The sequence below is a fragment of the Sciurus vulgaris genome (genome assembly GCF_902686455.1).
Source record: "Sciurus vulgaris genome assembly, chromosome: 16".
NCBI classification, from domain to species: Eukaryota; Metazoa; Chordata; class Mammalia; order Rodentia; family Sciuridae; genus Sciurus; species Sciurus vulgaris.
The window spans coordinates 694,554-718,308 of record NC_136477.1 but is presented as its reverse complement, the minus strand read 5'-3'; the positions used below and the strand labels follow the sequence as shown (position 1 = coordinate 718,308).

The 23,755-nt window shown below is 62.7% G+C and overlaps 1 protein-coding gene across 3 annotated transcripts in view; it reads left to right on the top strand.

The window, feature by feature from the left end:
* SBNO2 (strawberry notch homolog 2) overlaps nt 1–23,755 on the top strand; it is a 46,979-nt gene that overhangs the window by 12,730 nt on the left and 10,494 nt on the right. For 2 of the 3 annotated variants that reach the window (XR_013759839.1, XM_079114817.1), the window contains exons 2-13: nt 2,107–2,284; nt 6,056–6,135; nt 7,258–7,369; nt 18,363–18,524; nt 20,612–20,695; nt 20,933–21,032; nt 21,196–21,350; nt 21,455–21,588; nt 21,655–21,745; nt 21,844–21,987; nt 22,858–22,975; nt 23,495–23,600. Coding sequence is in view for 2 of the 3 variants with exons in the window: in XM_079114817.1 (XP_078970943.1) it covers nt 2,192–2,284; nt 6,056–6,135; nt 7,258–7,369; nt 18,363–18,524; nt 20,612–20,695; nt 20,933–21,032; nt 21,196–21,350; nt 21,455–21,588; nt 21,655–21,745; nt 21,844–21,987; nt 22,858–22,975; nt 23,495–23,600 (1,379 nt within the window). In the remaining variant the exon portion in view is untranslated. Of the gene's footprint in view, nt 1–2,106; nt 2,285–6,055; nt 6,136–7,257; nt 7,370–14,537; nt 14,782–18,362; nt 18,525–20,611; nt 20,696–20,932; nt 21,033–21,195; nt 21,351–21,454; nt 21,589–21,654; nt 21,746–21,843; nt 21,988–22,857; nt 22,976–23,494; nt 23,601–23,755 lie in introns of those variants that run through there. The other variant, XM_079114818.1, reaches the window with a different exon arrangement.

Sequence of the window (23,755 nt, the reverse complement as noted above, 5' to 3'; positions counted from 1 at the left end):
GGCCGGGGTGGGGGCTGCAGGAGTGCCTGGGAGACATGGGCAGGGCAGCGGGTAGGGCCCTGAGGGCGCTGAGGGAGGGCTGTGTCCTGTGCCTGCCCAGTGCCTTTGGAAGGAGCAAGTGCGGGGGCAGCTTGGGGCACTGGGGCCTGTCCGTGAGGTGGGAGGGTGGACACCACCTGGGCCTGTGGAGAACCTGGGCACAGGCCACAGGCACAGCATTACCTATTCCGTCCCTCGCTGGCCCTGCAGCAGGTCCACATCCCGTCTCTGGACCCTCCTGTTGCTGCGGCCTGTGTGCCTGGCTCTCAGAGCATGAGGTCCTCGGGTCCATGCACACTGCAGCTGTCACCTCGCCCTGCTGGTGGCTGTGATGCTCAGGTGGCTGGGCCTCCCCGTCCCTCTGTCTTGGGCGTGTTCCAGCTGTCCCGCCTGGGCTGTTTGAGCCCTGCTGCGAGCTGGTGTGTGCCCAGGAGCAGGTCTGTGGGTCTGGAGGCACCTGTGTCTCTTGAGGTGCTGCGGACTGCTCTCTGAGGGTTGTGCCATTTTGCACACCCACCCACCTGCCTCCTGTTCTCTGGGCTCTCACCTGCAGTCCGTGGTGCTCAGTGTCAGCCTGGTCACTGGCCATGTTGCACCCCTCCCCGGATTGCCTCTCCAGTCCTGGTCTGGACTGCCCTGTATTGTCAGAGAAACCTGCTGGGGTCCCCAGGTCATCACTGCTCTCATCGTGACCTCTCCAGCTAACTCTGGGGTCTTCCCTGTGGGTGACAAGGACTCTTGCTCATAACTGTCCTCGGGGCCAATACGCACCTCCAAGCCTGAAAATGGTCATCTTGGGAGTCTGGAGAGGGGTGGTGGCTGGCCCAGGCAGGTTGCTGGCTGGCTGCTTGTGGCCAGTTCCCTCCAGAGTGGCAGCCCTGATGAATGAAGATCCACCCCCTTTCTGGCTCAGGTTGTCCCTGCCCAGGGGCCAGGAACACCCTGAGAGGGATGCCAGCATGGGCAGCGTCCAGGAGCCTCAGGGAAGGAGGGAGTTGCTGCCTGCAGCTGCTGGAGAGCCTGCTGGGCCATGTCCGCCTGACCCACAGATGGCCTAATTGCAGTTGGGAACACTGAGACTCGGCAGGGCTCAGGTGCCACCAAGTCGTCTGAGGTTGAGTAGCTGTGAGAAGCTGGGCCTGCCCGGCCCAGAGTCCTGGCGAGGAATGGCTACAACCCCAGCCCACAAAGCTTCCCCGTTCCCCTTGGGAGATGGTCACTGCTCAGGGCCTGCAGGCAAGGAGGGCTTCCCAGGGTCCAGGCCTTTGGACACACAGGGCTGAGCAGAGCAGGGCAGACTGGCCTGGGGTTGGGGCAGCAGGCGTCCCTGTGCTTCCCGACAGCCCCCCCCGCCCCCCCCTCCATGCTTGGAGTGCGGCAGAAGGCAGCACCCCTCCCCCATGGGATTGCATAAGCCGCCTGCGTGCGGCTGGACAGAGCTTACTGGAAGTCCCAAGGATTTCTTCACTGCAGGGCTTGGCCTCAGCGCGGCTGCCCTCCCCTTCCTGACTGCCTGGTGATTAAGGCTCTGGGCTGCTTGCCCACTGAGCACACCCACTGCCCTGCAGGCCAGCCTGGGGTCCCTGCTCTCTCCCAGAGGGGCATTCTGGGCCCTTTAGTGGGACCAGCCAGGAGCCCACTGGGAGCGTCAGATTTGTTCTCAGGCATCGACAGTGTGGGGCCTCAAGGTCCACCTGCCCTCCTGATCACCAACATTCTCAGGTGGCACTCATGCACCCTGACCTAAGAACAAGGTCTGGGCTCTCCCAGGACACTGGGCCCCTCAGCACCCCAGGAGGCCCCATGGCAGTCCCACATGTGGCCGAGGGGCAGCCTCCCTCTGCAGCACTGGACACTGCACAGTTCTCTCTGGGTGGTGGGCAGCGCAGCAGGACCCTCCCAGGAGACTGGAGGGGCTGTAAATAGCAGGGAAGGGGTGGGGCACAGGAGTCCCAGCCTCGCCCAGGGGCTCGCCCAGCGCTCCCAGCTGGCCTGGGCCCTGCAGGTTGGGAGGGACAGTGAGTTTCAGGACGGCCTCAGGAAGAAGCCTCACTTCTCTCTCCACAGGACATGACACCGCCCCCCTGGAGCAAGAAGCCCAGATAGGCGCCCTGTGGCCCTGGGTCTCCCAGCCCTCACCTGCTGCCACCTGATGCTTGCAGTGGGGCTTGCCATGGACGGGGAGTACCCTCAGCATGAACCCCCGCCAGCGGGCAGCCTCCTCTGCCCCCCATCCCCACTGCAGGTGAGCCCCAGCTCTCCAACTTCCTGGGCTGCTTGAGCAGGACTCACTGGACACAGAGGTGAATGCTGGCCAGGGTGGCCTTCATGTGGGACACTGTGACGGGCAAGCTGACTATGACTCTGACTGCGACCTCAGTCCAGAGCCTGGCTCCGCTAGTCCCCCTGTGGCAGGAGAGGGTCCTGACTGAGAGAGGGAAGGGAGGTTAGCTTCGGCCTCCTGCTGGCCTCCAGCCTGCTTGAAGCCATACCCAGGCCTCCCTCTGTTGGGGGCTGAACCCAGGGGCTCCTTCACTCAGCTGCACCCAGCCCTTTTCACTGTGCTTTGGGACAGGGTCTCGCTGAGCACCCAGGCTGGCTTGGACCTTGCCCTGCTCCTGCCTTGGCCTCCCCAGCCTCTGGGCCACGACATCCTAGAAGTTTTCTTTCAAAACAGTGCCTGGCTCTTTGGGAGAGACGGTCCACACTGCCCCCGCCCTGACTGTCCCTTCCAGGGGCAGGCTCCATTAACCTGTGGGAGCCAGGGTGGATCATGTAATTTTTTTTCTTTTCAAGTTAATAGACCATTTCTTAAGCAGTGTTTAGTTTACAGGAAGATTGTTCAGAAAGCAGAGAGTTCCCATGCACAGCTGCCCGCCTAGTCCCTGTCCTGCACTGCGTCCCTCTCTGGTGTGGCCAGCCTGCTAAGACTGATGGGCCAAGACTGAAACACTGTCATTACTCAGCTCAAAAGTCTGCCTGAAGGTCTCTCTTTGTGTCGAAGAGTGTGGGTTTTGACCCAGGGGAATACCCTACAGAGTGGTTTCTATGCCCTAGAAGTCCTCCAGGCCCCGCCTGCCCACCCCCCACGGGGCTCCCATGGGTCCAGGATGTCAGGTCGGAGCTGCCCAGTGGGTCGCCTCTGCAGCCCGGCATCTTCCACATGGTAGCCTGCTTTTCGGGTCCTCGCGTCTCACAGCTCAGGAGCTCTTTCTTTCCAGCCCTGGATGCTGTCCCATGGTTGGGGTGGACCTCTGTATTGGCCCGATTACCTAGCCAGGACATCTTACTGCTTCCAGCGTTTGGCCACTGTGAATAAAGAGTCATGAGTCACAGGACACCCAAGGGTGCAGCTCGGCCTCCTCATGGCAGAGCTGAGGGCGGTGCCAGAGCCCCTGGGAGGAAAGGGCCAGAGCCCTCCTCACCTGAGCAGAACTGGCTTTTGCCATGGTGGGAAAGAACACTGGGACCTCCTGGGGAGGTGGGAGCTGCCAGAGGCCAGGTGGAGCGTGGCTTTGGAGGCCACCCCAGAGCAGCAGGTGCCTCTGGTGGGGCTCCTGTGGGATCCACCCTTCAGTAAGACCTCAGCCGCTTCCTCCTGCTGGGCCGGGCCAAGACTGGTGCTTGTCCATCCAGAGCCAGCACGACACAGATGGGGCTCTGGACGTTGCTCCAGAGGGAACAGGAGGTGGGGAAGGCTGGGTGGGAAGATGCAGCCAGAACAAACCAGCCATGGTTCCCGCAGAGCCCAGACGTAACTGCCCAAGTCCCAGGGCGTGGGGTGGAGGTGCATGCACCAGGGGTTCCCCAGACCCACTCTGGAAAGGCTGCAGAGGCACAGAACCCCATTGCCATGCCCAACTGGGCCCCATCCCACCCTGGTGTGGTGGAACGTGGAGTAGCAGGCGGCGTAAAGACCCCATGAACGTCACCTGGTGAGGGGCAGGCTCCTTAAGACGGAAGGCACAGCCAGCATCCTGCACTGCAGCTGGGGCAAGGCACATGGTGCCCAGCTCTTCTCTGTCTTCCCCTCCTGAGGAAGCTGTCCAGCACGCCTGCCCCACCTCCCTCGGCCGCTGGTCAGTCACCGCCGCTGACATGGCCTCCCAGTGACTCCTCATCTGCACTGTTCATCTTTGCTTGATTATCTCCCAGTCGCTGGGCCTTTGGGGAGAGGCTAGTTTCCTCTGCTATAAATAGTGCTGCTGTATTTTCTGCCCCCTTGTGGATTACTCGGGGGTGAGGGGCGTGTTTCCAAAACAGGATTCCTGGGTCAGAACGGGAGAGCTGGCGCTGTGCAGAGGATAGAGCTATCCTTGCTGCCATGTCCCCTTTACAGACGCAGGCTGGGACTCTGTCTGGGCAGCTCAGAAATGCATCTGGGCAGGGCGGGGTGGGGATACTGTCCCTGGTGCGAGGTGTGGGTGGGACCCTGCCTGCCCCAGCCCCCTGGAAAGGAGGCTCCCTGGTACTCTCTAGGCTTGGGCTGCTGCCGGGTGTCTGGGGGCACGCTATAGGCCACGCTGGGGATCCGGCCTGCCCTTCCTCCTTCAGAGAAAGTTAGACTGGTAGAAAATCCCTCGGCCAACTCTAATTGGTAGGCAACTGCCCATCTCTGGGCCATTCACACCCCAGGGCCTGCTCTGAAGACGGAGCCACGGTTGGTTAGCAGTGGAAAGTCCCAAGGAGAGCTCCAGTTGGCCAGCCATGCTGAGCCACCCTGTGAGGCAGGACTAGGAAGTCCCTGATTGGCAGTCCCCCCCAGAGCCCCAGGGTAGGGGTCAGGCTGGGTGGACAAGCTATGACTGTCATCCCCCGCCCCCCAGGTCAAGGCCTAGAGCCTGTCCTGCCTGGGAGTCCTCTTGTCTTGGAGCTCCTCCAGGGCAGCCCCAGGTCCAGCCTGGGCACAGGTGGAGCATGCTAGGAGAGCCGGAGGACCCTCAGTCTGTTGCCTCTGCTTACATACGCAACGTTTTACTCCAGTTCCTCTTAGAGGCCACAGGGTGTGGAGTCAGGTCTGCTCTGGAATGTCCTGCCTTCGGGAGGGCGGGCTGTGTCTGGGGTTGGCTTTCCCTCTTCAGAAGGTTGAGGCCGCTAGGCCAGGGCTCCAGGCAGATGTGGGGTTGCCAGCAGACCCCACCTGGGTCATGGCGGGCCCTGCCTCCTTCCCTTGTAGTCTTGTGAGGAGGGTGAATGTTGGAGCTAGAAGCCTGCGAGCCACTGTTCCTGGTGCTGGAGAGACGCTGCTGTGCTTCTCTGCCCTTCGCTGTGCGTTCTGCTAAGCGTACCCTGCAGTCCATGGAACACTGGAAGCCCAGGGGTCTGGATGTTGGCGGGCCCCAGGAGGTTGGGGCTGGGGTAGCATGTGCGCAAAGCCAGTAAAGGCAGCTAGGTGCCAGCTAGCATTCTGGTACAAATCTGAGTGGACACGGCTGGGCGTGGGGAGGGGCTTCCTTGCCAGGAGTGGCAAGCAATGCTCCTGGTCTAGTAGCTGGCATGACCCCGCCAGGACAAGCAAGAGGGTGCCTAGCCAGTGGCCTCAGAGACCATGGGGGCTTCCCTCACCACCAGTCTAAAGAAGCCAGGGCCCCAGTAGGGGCTGACCCTGGGGCACTCAGGGACCCTACTGAATGGTCTCCTTATTTCAGGGAAGCGTCCATGGCCCCACACCTTGGGGAAGGGCCTCAGTGTCCCACACGAGGTCCCACTCGCACCTTGGAGGTGGGACTGAGCCGTGTGCTCTCCAGTCACACACTCTACCACTGGATCATTCCACAGTCCCCCACCGCTCCTCGGAATGGGGCCTCCAGCCGGGTCAACAGGCCTCAGCACACCAGGGCCCTGGACCTGTGGGAAAGCTCCCCGGGGCAGGCATTGCGAGGCTGCGATGCCTGGGCGTCCGGCAGGGAAGCCCTGGTTCCACCTCCTGCTCTGACCCTGGCCGCAGCTGTGGCAGGGTGGGGCTGGGGGCTGGCCTCCCTCCCGCCTGTACCTGATTCCACTCTCGCTGTTCCAGAATCCCCTCCTGCACTGTCCCTGCCCCTGGTGGAACAGCTTCCCACAGACACCGTATCCAGCCTTCTCCAGCGAGAGCCAGTAAGTGTCTGAGACCTGGTCCTCACCTGCCTTTCCTTGGGCTGCACGGGTTGGTGAGGCTCTGTTAAAATCAGAGCTCGCGGCCCTGGCCAGCTCTGTCCCTGTGGGCTGGGCCTGCACGCACAGGGGCTGTGAGGTGCTCCTTTCCTGAACTCTGTACTTTGACTGGCTGGGGTCCATGTTAGGAAGACCTAGCCAGGGGAGTGGGCAGGGCTCCTGTGCAGGAGCTGGTGAGGAGCTGGGGGTGAACAGGGCCAGGACAGAGCCGACCCCTTTCCCCAGCAGGCAGCCGCTGGACTGGGTTTTGAAGGATCGGTAGGAGTTTGCCAGGGAAGTAGACCTGGCAGCATGAACAGCGAGAGCTTTGTGGGAATTCTAGAATATTTTGAATGAGCCAAGCACTGGCACATGCCTGTCATCCCAGCAGCTTGGGAGACTGAGGCAGGAGAATTTCCGGTTTGAGGCCAGTCTCAGCAAAATTGCTGAGACCCTAAGCAACTTAGACCCTGCCTCAAAAAGGGCCGGGATGTGGCTCAGTGGTTAAGCGCCCCTGGGTTTAATCCCCAGTGCCAAAATAATAATTCCATAGTGACTGTTCCGAGCAGGGCGGGGGGAATGTATTCCAAAGGCATAGAAAGGGAAGGTGAGTCTTTTCATGTTAGTTTTGCAAACCTTACAGGGGTGAGAGACAGAGACCCTGGGAACAGAGGGAGCCCCAGAGGCATTGCCCTCTGTCCTCCCTGTCCCCAGGTCTGCACAGCCCACCTGAGGCTGGCAGCCACGGGGCGGCCATGTCGGGCCCACCCCTGCTGCTCCTTATTTTGGGTTGTCAGGAGGAAGGAGCCCCGGGTCTCGGGGGCACGCCTTTGTCTGCCCCGTCCTGGTGTGAGTTGGGGGCATAGGGGCAGGCGGGAGTTTCCAGTGGGCTCTCTCCCATCTACCTGCTGCCTGCAGGGCGACCGTTCTCAGGAGTGGGGCTGGGACAGCAGCTCTGGGCTGCGTGCTGCCTCCAGTGAGCCACTGCGCACAGTGCCGAGCTCTGGACTGGGGAGAGGAGGGAAGCCCCATGCTGGGCCAGCATCCCTGTCACCCCCGTGGTCACCGGCTCGTCTCTCCTTTCAGTCAGTTCACGAGCTCCACCTCCTTCCTCGGCAGCCAGCCCTGCTCAGACACCAGCTACCCCCCTGTGGCCACCACCCCCAGCTTCCTGCCAAAGAGCAGTGACTTGCCTCAGGTAAGAGCCACACGCTCATCACGGCTGCTGTTCGAGCGCATCTCCTAGGCGGCACTGTGGCCACAGGCCCACCCAGGGACCCGTGACCTTGGCATGGCATGGGGTCCCTGGGCTGGTAGGTGCTGAGGGCAGCGGGAGGTGTGGCTTGTTTTCTGGGAGCAACCCTGGCTGTTGTGGGCAGGAGAAGTGACCCTGCCCAGCCCCGGCCACCTCACCTTTGGGTCTGTGCACTGGTGTGCTGGGGGGCACCGTTTCCATAGTGGGGAGCTGGGCCTGGAAGGGTGGGGGCCACCCAGCAGATTGCTGTGGTCCCCACCAGTCCATCCCCACAAAGGTGGCCCCTTTGTGGCCACCTCACACTGGACTCCCTCCCCAGGTAGTTCTCTGCATGCTCTGACATGCAGCAGCCACCCGGGAAATCGGCCCCCCAGGCAAGAGCAGAGAGAACTCCGTGCCCACCTGCCTGCCTCTGAGCCGCACCTCACTGCCCAGGCAGCAGCCTGGGGGGTCTAGCATGCCGGGCGACCCCACCGGGAGCCCCATGCCATCCGGCGCTGAGGCTGTGAGCCAGCCTGGGCTTCAGGGCAGGGCCAAGGGGTATCAGCGCTGCTGGGATTGGAGGCTGGGTTGGCCCAGCACCGTGAGGCACGCCGTCTTCCAGGCCAGCCTGGGCAACTTAGCGAGACCCTGTCTGCACTTAAAAAATGGAAAGGGCTAGGATGGCTCAGCGGTTGGAGCTGCTTGTCTGGCGTGGGTGAGACGCCAGGATGTCACTAGTACCACACACTCAGAAGAAACCAGCTGCCCTGGGGTCCCTTGGCCTGCGATGTAGGAACTGAGGCAGTGTTAGCCTTCATCTGTCTCTGTCTCGCTGGATCTCTATTTCCTTGTCTCTGTCTCTCCATCTCTCCCCCTCTCTCTGTCTCTGTCTCTTCATCTCTTTTTCTTTCTCTCCCTGTTTGTCTCTCCATCTCTCCCCTGTCTGTCTCTCCATCTGTCCGTCTCTCCCCCTCCCTCTGTTTCTGTCTCATCGTCTCTCTTTTTTCACCCTATTTCCTCCATCTCTCCCCATCTCTCTGACTCTGTCTCCCATCTGTCCCATTTCTCTGTCTCTGTCTCCCTCTCCCTGTCTCTGTCTCCTTCTGTCTCCTCATCTCTGTCTGTCTCTCGGTCTCTCTGTCTCCGTCTCCCATCTCTCCCCATCTTTGTCTCCCTCTCTCTGTCTCCCATCTCTCCCGTTTCTCTGTCTCTCCCCCGTCTCTGTCTCCCTCTCTGTCTCCCATCTCTCCCCACCTCTCTGTCTCTCTCTCCCTCTCTCTGTCTTCTTCTCTCTGTCTGTCTCTCTCTGCCTCTCTCTGTTTCCCATCTCTCCCCATCTCTCTCTCTCCCATCTCTCTCCATCTCTCTGTCTCCCTATCTCTGTCTGTCTCTCTCCCTCTCTCTGTCTCCCTCTCTTTGTCTTCCATCTCTCTCTGTCTCTCTGTCTGTCTCTGTCTCCCATCTCTCCCCATCCCTCTCTCTGCCTCTCTCCCAGCCCTGCCCAGAGTGCAGGAACCTTGGGTGGCTGTGCCCGCCCTCTGTCCTGGCCTGTGGTCTGGCAGGTGGATGGGTGCTGCCCTTGGGTGGTCCTGGGCACTGAGCACCCACTGCACACGTGGCCTGAGAGCTCTGCTGGAGCCACTGCCCTTGGCCGGGGCAGGTTGGACCCAGCCACACCTTCCTCGTCTGACACCTGCTCCCTGCCAGCCTGTCCCCTCCCCTCAATCCTGGGGTCCAGGAAGTTCAGACCTGGGCCTGGCCAGCCTCAGCCAGCAACACCCCTGCTGCTGACGGCACAGGGGCGACTGGCACAGACTGCCCTCATCCTGGCCAGCACTGGGAACTGGATGCCACTGGCCCCTGTGGACATCCTGCCGAGCCCCTGCCTGCTGATTTGGATGTCCTGGGGCTGTGACTGCTTGCCTCATGAGGAGCTAGAGGTTCTGCTGCTGGGCCGGAGTCCTGCAGCTGTGGTGGGAGGTCCAGTCCGGAGGCCCTGTGCAGATGTCTCTGATGCCGAGGACCGACCTTGACATGCTGCGGAGTTGTCTGTGGGCTCCTCCGCGTCCAGCTCCTGCTCTCGCTCTTATGAGGGTGCGCACGGGCGACCCCATGGATGCTCTGTTCCTCCTGGGGGAGCCTGGGCCTCCACACTGTGGGAGCCTGCTGTTGACCCACAGTGCAGGGTAGCTGGGTACCTGGCCTCTACCTTCTTCGTCAGTTGGAATCCTGTAGGGACACGTGACCCTTCTCCCTGCTGTTTATTTTCTAATCATTTCTTTCATCCGGAGGCTCATGGGTGTTTGTGCAATGCATGGGTCACGGCAGGTGGCGTGGGGACTGAGGTGTGGCCCCAACTGTGCTGCAGGGCCCTCAGACCCTCAGGGTGTGTCCTGAGGGCCTCAGCACCCAGCCCCCACCCCAGCCCCCTCCTTCCTAGCTGCTCAGGATGCCCAGGCACACTACTCGGTCAGCCCCAGCCCTGGATCACCTGCCCTTTTGATGAGGGGCCCCTCCCCCCACTCAGTCCTCTGTCCCCAGGTTGGCAAGGAGCCACCAGGCTTGGACGTCCCCGGGTAGTGGCCTGGAGCACCTCCACAGGCTCCCAGGCGCTGCCTCGGGCTGCAGGTGTGTTGGAGTACTGGACTTGTGACTTTGCATCCATAGTTTTTAAGATTGAGAAGATTGATAGAACGGAAGAGGCACGACTTCAAAGTGCACAGCCCTGTGGTTCTTAACAAGACACCTACGTGCCCGTCACATGATTCTAGAACACTATCAGCTGGGGGCCCAGCAGCGTTCCAAGTGCACATGGCTGCATGGGTCCACCCGCCTGCGCGGGCGGTGCTGGGAGCCCGCTTGAGTGGCTTCTGCCTGGCAGCACGGGCACTGCTGCTGCAGGCTGTGGGTGCCCACATGGAGGACTCTGCCCCGCTCCCATGCGTGTGGGTGGAGCTGGCTGGCGCTGCTGGCTGTGGACGTACTGTCAGCGACAGGGTCTCTCTGGTGGGCATTCCTGACGAGGCTGAAGTGGATCGGGGCGCACGAGGACACGCTGGGGTCAGGGCCGGGTAGAGCTAGCACACAGAGGCTTGGATCCCCTCAGGCCTTCTCCCTCCACCTTCGGACGCCTCCTGCCCTGTGCTGCGTGGGCTCTGTCCAGGTTCACCTGGCGCCTCCTCGGTTTCTCCTCACGCCCGCATCCCCCAGGCCCGTCCTTGGCTCTGCCCTGCCTCGAAGTCCCTGAGGGTCCTGGCTGCAGGGCATGGTTGCTGTCCCCATTGCCCATCCCTGATCGTCACCCTGCAGCTCCAGGAGTGGGTGCTATTTGGACCCCTCCTCCCAAAGCCACCTGGACCCCCACTCTCAGCTGCTGTGCTCCCCTCCCCCATACTGCCCACTGTCCCTCCGTCTGTGGATGCTTCCTAGTAGTTGTCAGCAGGCTGGACAGGCACCCAGGGTCCCCTCCACGTGCACAGCTATCAGGAGGGTGTCTGTCCAGTAACAGGCTCTGCCCGCCAGCCTGGGGGCTGCTGGGAAGCGGGATGAGGTCACACCCAGGAGAGCGCAGTGTGAGCTGCCCGGCTCCCACGCGGCACGGCAGGCCTCCACACCAGCCGGCCGCTCTGCAAATGGCTTTCAGCAGGGTCGGAGGTCTGGCCCACCCACACCCAGCTCCCCAGTTACCGGCAGTGGACAGAAAGAGAGGGAGAAACAGGGAGAGGGATTCTTTCTTACAGGAAGCCCTTTGGTTCCCTGGCCAGCCAGGTTGAGAAGACCCACCGCTGCCCCATGACCTGTGTTGGAGGAGGGAGCCCTGAGAAGCCAGGACACCCAGGAGCTGGGGGCTGGGAAGACCACCCCACAAGCAGATCTTCAGGGAGTGGGACCCCGCAGAAGCCATGGGTCAGGGTAGTGGCTGCAGACCCAGGCCCTGCCTACAGCACAGGCACACAGTGGCTGAGGCTGGGCCTGCTGCAGGCCTCTGGGCCCCACGGGACCATGCAGACAGAGCAGAGCTCGGGGCGGGGATGGTCCCCAGGGCCTCGCAGTCCTGGAGGCCAGTCTGGGATCCAGGTCTGTGCAGGGCCGCGCTCCCTCCAGAGTCCTTCCTGCCTCCTCCAGCTGCTGGGAGCACTAGGTGTCCCTTGGCTTTGGCCACTCAGCTGTAGCCTGTTGTCACTAGACTGCCTCCTCCATGTCTGTGCCCCCACATCTTATGAGGACACCTGTCCTCAGATAAGGGTCCACCCTAACCCGCATGACCTCATCTTCATTGGTCACTTCTGTACAGACCCCAGTTCCAAATGAGGCCCAGGTCCCAGGGGTCAGAATTGAAGGTATCACTTTGGGAGATGCTGTCCCTACTCAACAGGAGCATCGTAGTGACAAGGGGCCAGAGGGCTGCTCCCAGGCATCTGAAGCGATGCCCTGGCAGCCCTCTCTGACCGCAGCCTCCCAACTCCAGGGACAGAGCAGCCCCTGCTCACTCTCCTGCTGCGACCTGGGAGCAGGCTTTTCTAAGGGCCCGGCCGGCAGGCACAGTGAGGGCCACCAAACTCTCCCAGGGCACCAGGGAGGGCAGGAGGTGAGGAGGAAGCCCAGGGCCTGACGGGTCGGGGCGGCCCAGGCCTGGGTCCACATGATCAGTCTGATCAGTCTGGTGAGGGCCCCATGGCTCATGGACACAGGCAGACAGGGACAGAGCCCACCCATCCAGGTGCCAGCTGGACACACCCTCAGGCCCACCCTGTCACTCAGTCGTCATGCCTACCTCCCCTGTGTCCACCCCAGGCCCAGTGTCCCCTGGCACCCAACCAGCTTTTGTCCCAGCTGCAGGCTGCACCCCAGCCTCCTGGGGCATGCTCACCTGTCCCCAGCAAGCACAGAGCTCTGGTGCCAGTTGTTCCATTCCTGCTGTTGGGACCAGTGGACCCAAGGCAGCCGAGGCCCCAGCCTCAACACTAAGCCAAGCCCCGGGGACAGGCGTTTGTCAGTTCACACTGCCACACCTTCCTCAGGAAGTCCCGGGAGGGTGAGCAGCGCGCTGGGTGGAGTGGGTGAGCAGCGCGCGCTGGGTGGAGTGGGTGAGCAGCGCGCGCTGGGTGGAGTGGGTGATGGCTCCCCAGGCAGGAGACCCCCTCTAGCTGCCCCCTGGGAAAAGGCCCTCACCTCCCCTGATGCACTGTGAGTTCCTGGAGACAGGCATGGGAGGCTGGGGTCAGAGTTAGGGGCTTTGTGGGCATCTCACCGCATTCATGCCAGTCAGCCTGATTTGACAGTCTGTGCTGTACCTTGTGTGTCTTTTTATTTTAGTTTTCTACTAATCCTTTTAAAAATGAGACAAAATTCACTTAACTGCTGGGTGTGGTGGCCATATCTGTGATCCCAACCACTGAGGAGGCTGAGGCAGGAGGATCAAAAGTTTGAGGCCAGCCTGGTCAACTTAGTGAGGCCCTAAGCAACTTAGTGAGACCCTGTCATAAAATAAAAAATAAAAAGGGTTAGGGGTGTGGCTGGGTGGTAAAGCGCCCCTGGGTTCACTCCCCAGTATTGGAGGTGGGGGTTCACATTAAGTTCATCGAGTTTCGCAGCGCCCTGTCTGTCTAGTTCCACATATTCCGCCAGCCCCCGAGGCAGCCTGTGCCCTGAGCAGTACCCGCACCCCACCCTGCACCGCGGGTGCTGGTCGTGTCTGAGCTCCTGCCATCGGCACTCTGGTCCTGTGCGTCCAGCTCTCACTGAGCACGAGGCCCTCAGGGCCACCCCTGCTGCGGCTGTCACCTCATTCCTGCCGGGCTGAGGACGTCAGGTGGCTGGGCCAGGCTGTGTCCATGCCCGGTCACGCGGGCACTGTGCCTCGGCCGCCGGGTGCTGTGTGCCTGCCTCCCTCCTCCCAGGCTCACTCCCAGTGGCTCAGCTGCAGGTTGCACCTCGCTTGCTGTTGGTCAGCTGAGGCGTCGGAGGGTGGCCTCCCCCAGTGGCCTGCCACTCACACCCTGCCAGCTGGGCATGGTGCGTTTCCTTCCGCAAGCCCCTGGCTCTGCCTGTGGTGGACTGTCTGGCCTCGCCGTCCCGGGGGTGTGAAGGGTGTCACACCCTCCCCTAGGTACGGGGGCTCCCATGTCCCGACTGGCTTGCCTGTGTGGCCGAGGGGTGGTGACCTTGGGCCGTGCCGTCTGTGCTGGCTGTGGAAGGGTCTCGGTCTAGCACTGACAGCCCTTAGGGGCCTGCGGGTGCTGCCTCTGGGACCTCCTGGTCCCCCTCAGACCCGGAGGGCCCCAGCAGGCCGGGCTCCCCAGGCTTCTGGGGCACAGCTTGCTTCCCCGGCCCCTCCGCCTTGCAGAGGAGGGTGCAGTCTGGCCGCAGGCATGTGGGGAGTCCACCCTGCTCCAGCTGCTGAAGTCCACGAAAGGCCCCTCCCTGCCCCTGTGCCTCTGGCCCTGGGTCTCTCCAGCACTCCGCAACTCCTAGGGGCATTAGGAATGCCCACCCAGGTCCTCCGTCCAGGTGCCTGCTATGATACCCTGCTACCTTAAGTCTGTGGGCCAGGGTCCCCGCTGGGCAGGCAGAGGGGGTGTTCCTCTGTTCTGAGTTCTGCAGGCCCAGCCAGTGTGTCCTCCTTCAAGGTAGCTCTCTACCACAGCCAAAGTCCTTCCTCGGCCACCACCGATCCTGCAGGTGCCCACCTGGTTGTCGTGAGCAGCAGCCCTGTGCCTGTCCTGGCTGTGGCCTCTAGCTTCCCCTCGGGAGCTGCTCTCCAGTGTAGGCGGGGCTGTGGTGAGGAGCTGGCACCGAGAGCCTGGTCGGCAGGCCATGGGGTGCGGGGGGCAGGACCTCAGTTCCCAGGGACCTTGCCTCCTAGGCGCTGTTGTGAGGCCTCAGGGAGCAGGCAGAACAGAGCCCAGCCCCTCAGCCACACGGGGAAACCGAGGCCTGTGCCCTCCTCGCTTTTGCCTCACCCTGGTGCCCCAGAGGAGCCTGGCTTGGCTGGCAGGGTGCGCCCGGCCCGGCAGCCCTGCGTTGTTGACAGCCTGTCTGTGGCTAGATTACGCCCCATACAGTAATCCTCCTCGCTCTGCCAGTAATTGCCCTGACTTACCAGGCAGGCATCATTTCCTGAAAGTCAGCCCGGCCTTAGAGGAAGTAGGCGCGAGGCCGTGACTAACCCAACATGCAAATGCAGCCGGCCTGAGACAGCGCCGTCCTCCGCCCCCGTCCGCCTGTGACGGACCCAGTGCAGGCTGCCGTCTCGGTCATGAGGGAGGCTCCTGGGTGGCTCCTCAAGGGGACCTGTCCAGCGGCCGGCACAGCCACGCGCTCCAGCCATGTCCCAGCTGCGCTTCTGCCTGCAGTTTGCAGCTCTCAATGAGGTAACACACCCTGCTCCTTGGGGCAAGCGGCCGGGGCCCAGGCGGGGGCCTGGAGGGCGAGACCCCACGGGTAGGAGCGCCCGGCTGGTGGCAGCTGCTGGCCCTGCTCTCCTGTTCAGCAGCAGGTGTGGCTCTGAGAGGGTTTTCTGGGACAGCTCTGGGACTCTGGCAGGCCAGGCCAGAGCAGAATGTAGGAGGGGCTCAGCCCGACCGCTAGGAAGGGGTCCCCAGAGTGAGCGCCTGAGCTGGCAGGGCAGGAGCTGCCGTCTGCCTGTCCCTCTCCTAGCCCCATGAGGGACTTGTGGGCCAGGGTGGGTATAGTTTGAGATTGGCTGTGCTTGACGGGGTAGCGCCAGGTGCCCCTGAGGCTCCCCATGAATCTGGCAGGGGTGAGGCAGCGCCTGTGTCTGGGATCATTTCTGGGCTCAGCTTCCTGGGCCAGGAGGGGGTGTGTCTACTGATCTGCATGTCCCTCTGCAGCCTGGGAGACCCAGGCCAGGGCCTGCCTGCTTCCTGCCCCATCCAGGGCTCCCTGAAAAGCTGCAGAGACCGTGACCCTAGCAGGTAGCCCCAGACCCTGGAGGGTCCCAGCACTGTTGGGTGTGGCTCCCGAGGGGAGGACCGGGGCTCAGGTCAGGGATGAGCTCGTGCAGGGCTGGGAGGAGCACACGGTGGGCAGGCACTTGGGAAAGACAGGGGAGCAGCAGGGCAGGGCAGCTGGGAGCAGGCTGCCCGCCCATCGTGGGTTCAGCAGGGAGCGCCCCAGACCCGCGTCCAGACACGTGGGGTGCGGGTACCTATGGGGAGGGGTCTCTTGTCCCCGCTCAGCCCCTCACACGTGGGGCCAGGCAGTGAGTGAAATCTGGAGGGACCCCTGGGCCCGTCTCTCTCCAACCTTGAGAAGCGAGGGAGCCCAGTGTCTGGTGGGTGTCCTGCTCGGGCAGGGGCAGGAAGGTGAGGGCATGGGCTGGAGGTCGTGTCCGGGGGCAGGGGAGCTGGCATGGCTCTGGGTTATGGAGTTCCATGCCCCACACGCCCTGGTGACAGTCTGCCCTCGTCACAGCAGTGACCCCCACAAACACACTGTTGACAACGAAAGCCCACACTTCACCCAGGTTCTCCTGCTCCCCTTAGTGCCCTTCACCTGCCCAGGGCCCCCGGGACCCTGGTGACCCCCATCAGCACAGCCCTCGGGGCTCCGTGGCCGGCGCGAGGCCTGTTGGGGTTCCGGGGCACGCCCCTCACTGGGCTCCCTGTGCTCTGGTGCCTCCCCCGGGGCTGAGAGCTTTGCCCTGTGTCCTGCAGACCCTCGTCGGGCTGGGCACGACCACCCTTCCCCAGCCCTGAAGCAGACTCCATGATGGCAGCTCGCAGCCCCCGTCATTGTTGAGGTTCAGTGAGGAGCCCTACCACAACCCTGAGGCAGGCCACACTCTGGGATATGGTTGGGAGCACCTCCTTCTGGACCACCCCCATCTAGCTCCCGTCTACCCCTAGTGGGGCGGGTCTCTGCCTCCATCCCCACCCTAGGCCCACCACAGTTCCAGAGTGGGGGCCAGGGCAAGCTTCATGGCCTTGTCTCCTCCACCTGGACTCAGGCCAGCATGCCCAGGGATGGGACCATCCCAAAGATCTGGGACAAGCAGAGGGTTCTCTGGGTCAGGGCAGGCTGGACCTGCCACCGCCAGGTGGCCCCGCAGGAGCAGCCAGTTCCTGAGACGGGATCTTTGTGGCTTGCTGAGTTTCTGGGTACCCAGCCTGGTGCCCGTGAAGCAGTGGACATGTCCCTCTCCACGCTCATCACTGTCCTTGGGCTCTGGGGCTTCTCACGCCTCCCAGAGCCCCAACCCCAGCTCCTAAGGGCAGGCAGCACTGAGGTCCTGCAGACGCTCCCTGCCTCCTACGCTCTGGGTTCTCCTCCAGGGACTTTCCTGCCAGTGTTGGGGGGGATCTGCGCCAAGGGTCTTGGATCTCCCCTCAGCCCCACCTCCTGCCTAGAGGGTTCAGCTGGGCCTGGAGGAGGAGCGGGGTATGCAGAACCCCTAGCCATCAGCTTGGCCAAGGGTGTGGTCATCAGGACTTGCTCCTGCACTGGGTAGGAGGCAGCCTCGTGGCCAAGAGCAAGCAGCTGCCCTCCTGCTTCACAGGCACGACCAGGGACCCTGGGGCAGGTGAGAGAAGGTCAACCCTAGTCCCTCAAACGGGCCCAGGGACCCAGGGCCCAGCATGGTGGTGGCTGTGGGTGGCCCTTTGCTAACAGGACTCAGATGTGTATGTCCTGTTAGCTTGTCCAGCTGTCCTCAGGAGGCCACTGGGTAGAACCTGGCCTGAGCTCCACCACAGAGATGAATAGGCCTGACCTGTGGCAACTGGGGTCCAACGGGCACACCTTGAGGAAGCCACCATCGCCTGAGTCCCGCCCCACATCCACCTTCAGGAGTGGGGATCTGACCGTCAGGCACATCGCAGTGGGACGAGCAGGCATGGCCCTCGCAGGGCCCCAGTGCTGGGGGTGCTGGCACCAACGTCACTCCATCCTCCCAACTCTGCCCATCGACGGGTCCCAGGAGTGATGGAGCACAGGACCCCACCCCCAGACGACAGGCTTCTTCACAAAGGCCCCAGACCTGCCCTGCACCCAAGGGGGCCTGCCCTCCCGCAGCCTGCGTTGGGCTGGGGCCAGGGCCTGCAAGTGGTTCACGGTGGCTCTGGGGGTCCCTGGCAGCCCCCTGGCGCCTGGCACTGCTGAAGAAGTACGTCTGGCTCAGGTGGGGCAGCCATCCCGGTGCCTCTGGGCCTGGAGGGGCTCGGGAGCCGGCAGATGCACACCTCCTGGGCCCAGGCTCTCGGGGGCCCTGTCTGCAAAACAGGGAGGGGCAATGTGGGTGCCCCTGCCCCGGGGGTCCCTGTGTGTCTGGGCACTGGGGGTGGCAGGTGGAGGTGCGGATGAAGAGGGCACTGATCGCGACCAGGCTGCAGTGAGAGACTGCGGCAGCCCCCACCATTGCTGCCCCCCTCGTGAAAGAGGTTGTAAATGGTAGTGTCACTTCAGTGTGGCAGACCCAGCCGTGGGTGACCCCACCTCCACATCAAGGGGCAGGTGCCGTCCTCCAGGGTCCCCTCGGCCCCTCCTCACCCTGCCAGCCTTCTCACTGATTGTGAGACAAGTTCTTTCCAAGTTGCCCAGGCTGGCTGGAGCTTACCATCCTGCTGCCTCAGCTTCCCAAATTGCTGGGGTGGCAGGAAGTACCAGGCTTCTTTGAGATGCGACTCATACGATATGATTTACTCATTTAAAGGGTACTGTTCAGCGGTTTTATTGTGTTCATGATTATGCAACCATGAGTTCTAGAACATTCCATCACCCCAATAGGAAACTCTGGACCCCCTGTCACTGGGTCACACCCTGTGGCCTGTGTGTCTGGCTCTCACTGAGCACAAGGTCCTCAGGTCCGTCCACACTGCAGCTGACACCTCAGCCTTGCTGGTGGCTGTGACGCTCTGCCCCGCGATGGACGGTCTGCTTGCTGTGTGTCCATCCATGCACACCTGGCGCTGCCTCACCTGGGCCTGTCTTCCAGGACGCGTCGTACCTCGAGGACCTCTCCAACGCCTCCATCTTCTCCTCGTCCATCGACTCCCTGTCAGATATCGCAGACACACCTGACTTCCTGCCAGCGGACAGCCTCAGCCAGGTGCCCACCATCTGGGACGTGAGCACTGCCTCCTCCACCCACGACAAGGTCAGTACCCCAGGACCCTGCCAGGGCCGCACCCAGACAGGAGCCCCTCACGTGCGTCCCTGCGACCCGAGGCCACGCGTTCTGGGGCAGCCTCTCTTTTGCTCTGTCCCAGGAGAAGGTCCGCACAGAAGCGAAGAGGGATTTTGGATAGTAATTCTCACCCCAGGGGACCCTGGTGCCGTCCAGAGATGTGTGGCTGTCATGTGTGGCTGGTGGTGTCGTGGGGTAGAGGTCAGGGACACTGCTCAGCACCCTGCAGTGCCCAGGATACCCAACCCAGAGAACTCTCTGGCCCCTAATTTCAGTGGACACCCGTCCAGGCCTTTTGAGGTATTTGGCAAGAAGAAGCTTCTAGGCTTTGGGAGGACAAGTTAGGAATGCGTCTGGGGGGCCTGAAATAGGGGCCTCTGGACACCAGCCCCTCCTCTGGATGGCTGACAGGCTGGGGTCAGCAGGGGGATAGGAGGCTCGGAGTACCTGGCACTGACCCCACCCTCTGCAACCACGCAGGGCCACTCAGGCCTGTCTCCCCTTGGGATCTCCCCTTGGGAGGCACTGCCCATCCCCAGGGGCTTGGCTGGCCTTCAGTGGACGGCAGAGTACTGTAGAGCTGCCCCAGGCCGGCAGAAGTGTGACTCAGCCTTCCAGGGACCCGTGCAGGGTCTGTCTGGCTTCGGGTTGAGTGGAGACTTGCATCTCTGTGGGCTTCACTCACTTTTGCTTTAGAAATCTCTGACTGGGCCAGTACAGTGGCTGTGGTATCACCCCAGTCACTCGGGAGCCCGAGGCAGGACCCTGTCTCAAGATAAAATAAAGGGTTGGGGCTGTGACTCCGTCGTAAAGCACTTGCCTAGCTTGTGTGAGTCACTGGGTTTGACCTTCAGCTCCACATATAAATAAATAAAAATTAAAGGTCCATCAACAACTAAAATTTTTTTTTAATTAAAGTAAATGAATAAAATAGAGTGAACAGGGTGGGCATGGCTGTGGCTCAGTGGTAGAGCGCTTGCCTAGCGGTGTGAGGCCCTGAGCTCCATCCTCAGCACCACAAAAATGTAAAGCATCTGCTTATACTACTCCTCGCCTGGGAACAAGGGCTGCGCTTTGGTGCCCTGGAGGGCCCAGGGCCCAGGGCCCGGTCCCCGCAGGAGCCCTCAGGCCTGGCAGCTCGGGTGAAGCCCACCGGGCCCCCAGATGCCGCTCTGCTGGGGGCAGCACTAGCAGGCACTCTCCCGTCCATTCACTCGGTGCTCAGCAGGGGCTCGTGCTGTATCCTAAACCTCTGTTTTAAGAGCAAGGGTGTTTTAGGATCTCACGACCCCTGGTCAGGGTCCTGCTGTCTCTTGGCTGTCCTGGGCCCACTGACGCTGTGCAGAGCACAGTGACAATCCCACTGCTTGCCAAGGGTGGGCAGGTCAGGACAAGACCCTCTCCCAGCCCATCCACAAGCTCTGGTCAGTTCTTAGGCCCCAGCTTGGCCACGAGTGGCACACGGTCAATCCAGAGCCAGGCCTGGCTGCCAGCCCAGAGTCAGTGCCCCATGGCCAGCTTTGCCCACCCTGCTCTCTGTCCACCAGGGTGCAAGTAAGGCAGTTTACCTCTCCAAGTGGACCATGGTCTGGTCTGGACATTCCTTCACTCTGGCCACTGCACAGCGGAGCATTCCAACCTGTTCACCCACAGGAAACCCCCTGCACCCCTCAGCCACCAGACACCATGTTAAATGACCTCCTACACGGCCCCACCAGCCCAGGATCACAGTGACCTTGCCCTGGGGGCCCAGCCTGCTCACATGCAGCCCCTTGACTTTGGCCCCATCTTCTCCCTGGAAGGGAGCCCCACCCCAGTGCTCCCTGTGCACAGGTGGGCCTGTGCTCCACATGGGTCTGGCTCTGGGCCCTGCCCAGCCTGCCATCTGTCCACCAGCTCCTGCCAGGTCAGGGGCTGGGGCTGTGCCCATCACATTAGTGAGTACCTTCCCAGGCAGCAGGAGGAGGCAGAGCCCTGGTCTGGAAGGCGCCCTGGGCCATGCCGGTTGAGGCCCAGCCGTTCAGAGGCCTGGGCTAACACCCTGCTGTCCCCTGCAGCTGTTCCTGCACAGCGGGCCCTTTTCAGGCCTCGAGGACCCCGTGCCCCCCCTCCCCAGCACTCCGCTCCTCGTCAGCTACCAGGTGAGCCAGGCAGGCCGCGCTCCCTCCCTTTCCCTCCCCAGGTCACAGGCACCTCCCGCAGTGAGTGCCCCACTTCACAGACGAGGAGACAGGCCCAGGTGAGGTGCCACCTGGGGGTAAGGTAGGGCCAAGCCCACGAGGTCACTGTGCTGGCTGTGGGAAGCCAGTTGCTGTCGTCGGGGAGGGTAGACCAGAGCTGGTGGCACGGGGTCCTTGGACTCTCATCTGTACCTGCAGTCACAGGGCCAGCCCGAGGAAGAGGACGAGGTGGACGAGGAAGAGGAGGCCGAAGAGCTGGGTCATGCAGAGACCTATGCAGACTACGTGCCGTCCAAATGTGAGTGGCCTTTGTTTAGGTCGGGACGCACGGACACCCTCCACCCCAGGGCAAGGGCCAAAGTGTCCCTGAGTCCCTTGGCTGGGGGTTGGTGAGAGCTTCCTGTTCCCAGCCCACCCGCCAACCACTGAGGCCCGAGCCTGACTGCCCCCTGCCCCTCCAGCCAAGCTTGGGAAGCAGCACCCAGACCGTGTCGTGGAGACCAGCACACTGTCCAGCGTCCCTCCACCAGACATCACCTACACCCTGGCGCTGCCCACCTCAGACAGTGGGGCCCTGTCTGCCCTGCAGCTGGAGGCCATCACCTACGCCTGCCAGGTGACTCCGCAGACCCCGCCCGCCAGGCCCCAGCCGCCAGGAGGCCAGGGGAGGGGCAGGCCCAGGAGGGAAGCCCAGGCCCTAACCGCCCCATCTTGCTGCAGCAACACGAGGTCCTGCTGCCCAGTGGGCAGCGCGCGGGATTCCTCATCGGAGACGGGGCTGGCGTGGGCAAGGGCCGGACAGTGGCTGGCATCATCGTGGAGAACTACCTGCGTGGCAGGAAGAAGGCCCTGTGGTGAGCACCTGCCCCAAGGGGGTGGGAGCGGCTGGAGCGACCCCCTGACCCAGCCGCTGCCCCCAGGTTCAGTGTCTCCAACGACCTCAAGTACGACGCCGAGCGGGACCTGCGGGACATCGAGGCTCCGGGCATCGCCGTGCACGCACTGAGCAAGGTGCGGGGCTGTCCCGGGGCGGCCAGCAGTGCTGCTCCTGTTCCAGGGCTCCGAGGCCAGGAGAGCCGCAGGCGTCCTCACGACCACACTCGTTGCAGATCAAGTACGGCGACCACACAGCCTCGGAGGGCGTCCTCTTCGCCACCTACTCCGCCCTGATTGGGGAGAGCCAGGCTGGCGGGCAGCACCGCACGCGGCTGCGGCAGATCCTCCAGTGGTGCGGGGAGGCCTTCGAGGGCGTGGTATCCTGCAGGCTCGAGGGCCCGGGAGGGCCGCCTCCAGACCCTAGGCCTGGACTGGCCCAGCAGGAGCAGGATCCCACCGTTCACCCTGGCCAGCCAAACCGTGACCCAGGACCCCATCCTGGTGTTCGCGATGGCACCGGAGGTGATGGTGCCGGGTGCAGCCACGGGCAGGCAGGTGGTACAGAGCCTCTGCCCCCGGAGACAAGGCAGGTGCCAGGGCACCCCTGCGGGGCTTGGCCGTGCAGGAGTTGCCAGGGGTCAGGGATACAGGCACGCAGGGCCACCTGTGGTAGGCAAAGCCCTGGTCAGGGCTTCTCTTGCCTTATTTCATGTCAGTACTGGTGTTGAACCACAGGGTTTTACCACTGAGATGGGTCCTCAGCACCCTTTTTGAGTCTATTATTATTATCATTATCTTCACCATCATCATCATCATTATTATTTTGAGACACAGAGCCTGATGTGGTGGCCACTTCTGTCAACCCAGTGACTAGGGAGGCTGAGGCAGGAGGATCACAAGTTCAAGGCCAGCCTTGGCAACTAAATGAAACCCTGTCTCAAATTCAAATTATAAAAAAAATTAAAAATTTTTTAAAAACCTCTGGAAGTAGCTCAAGGGTTAAGCACCCCTGGGTTCAAACCCTGGTACAAGAAGAGCAAAAGAACTGAACCCAGGAGGCAGGGGCTGAGCAGCTGGCCATCCCCCTGGGGCAGCGGTGCCTGTGCTGGTGCTGGGCCCCTCCCTGTGCGCGTCTGCACTTCAGCCGCCTCGAGTGCTGTCGCCCAGCAGTTGACAGACAGCTCGAGGGCACTCGACCCGCTGCCCACAAGCCTTCCGGAACGCTCCTTGACCCTCACCCACCCCAGATTGTGTTTGACGAGTGCCACAAGGCCAAGAACGCCAGCTCCACCAAGATGGGCAAGGCCGTGCTGGACCTGCAGAGCAAGCTGCCCCTGGCCAGGGTGGTCTACGCCAGCGCCACAGGTGGGTGTGGGGCCACAGGCTCAGGGCAGCAGCCTGCAGGCTGGCGGGGTCCCACGGTGGTGTTTGGCAGCTGTGTCTGCCTCCGTGCTGCCAGCTGCTCCTCAGGCCCCAGGCCACACCCAGCCTCTCAAGGCCTGGGCGAAGGCTCGTGCTGTCGCCAGGCCAGCCTCCCCTCTGCCAGCTGGCTCTGTCCAGTCCAGCAGGTGCCCTGGTCTGGAGGCGCTGAGAGCTTCTGGTCCCTTCACCCGGCCTCCGGTCACCGCATGGCCTGGAGGGTGCCGAGCCCCTCAGGTCCCTTCACCCGGCCTTCGGTCACCGCATGGCCTGGAGGGTGCCGAGCCCCTCAGGTCCCTTCACCTCACCTTCGGTCACCGCGTGGCCTGGAGGGTGCCGAGCCCCTCAGGTCCCTTCACCCGGCCTTCGGTCACCCCGGGTTGTGCCTGAGCCCCGCACCCCACTGGCTTCAGAGCCGCCGTCTCCGGGACGGTCCAGCGGAGCTGACCGCGCCCCACCCCACAGGTGCCTCTGAGCCCCGGAACATGATCTACATGAGCCGCCTGGGCATCTGGGGTGAAGGCACGCCCTTCCGGACCTTCGAGGAATTCCTGCACGCCATCGAGAAGAGGTGCGCCCCGCCCTGCCCTTGCGGGAGGCAGGTCTCACCAGGCCCGGGTCAGGCCCGGTGTCCTGCGCTGCGGCCCAGCTGCAGCCTGCCCTGGCTGGCTACTCTGTGCATCTGGCTTTCTCGCCCCAGTGCCAGCCCTCCCAGAGCTGCTCCAT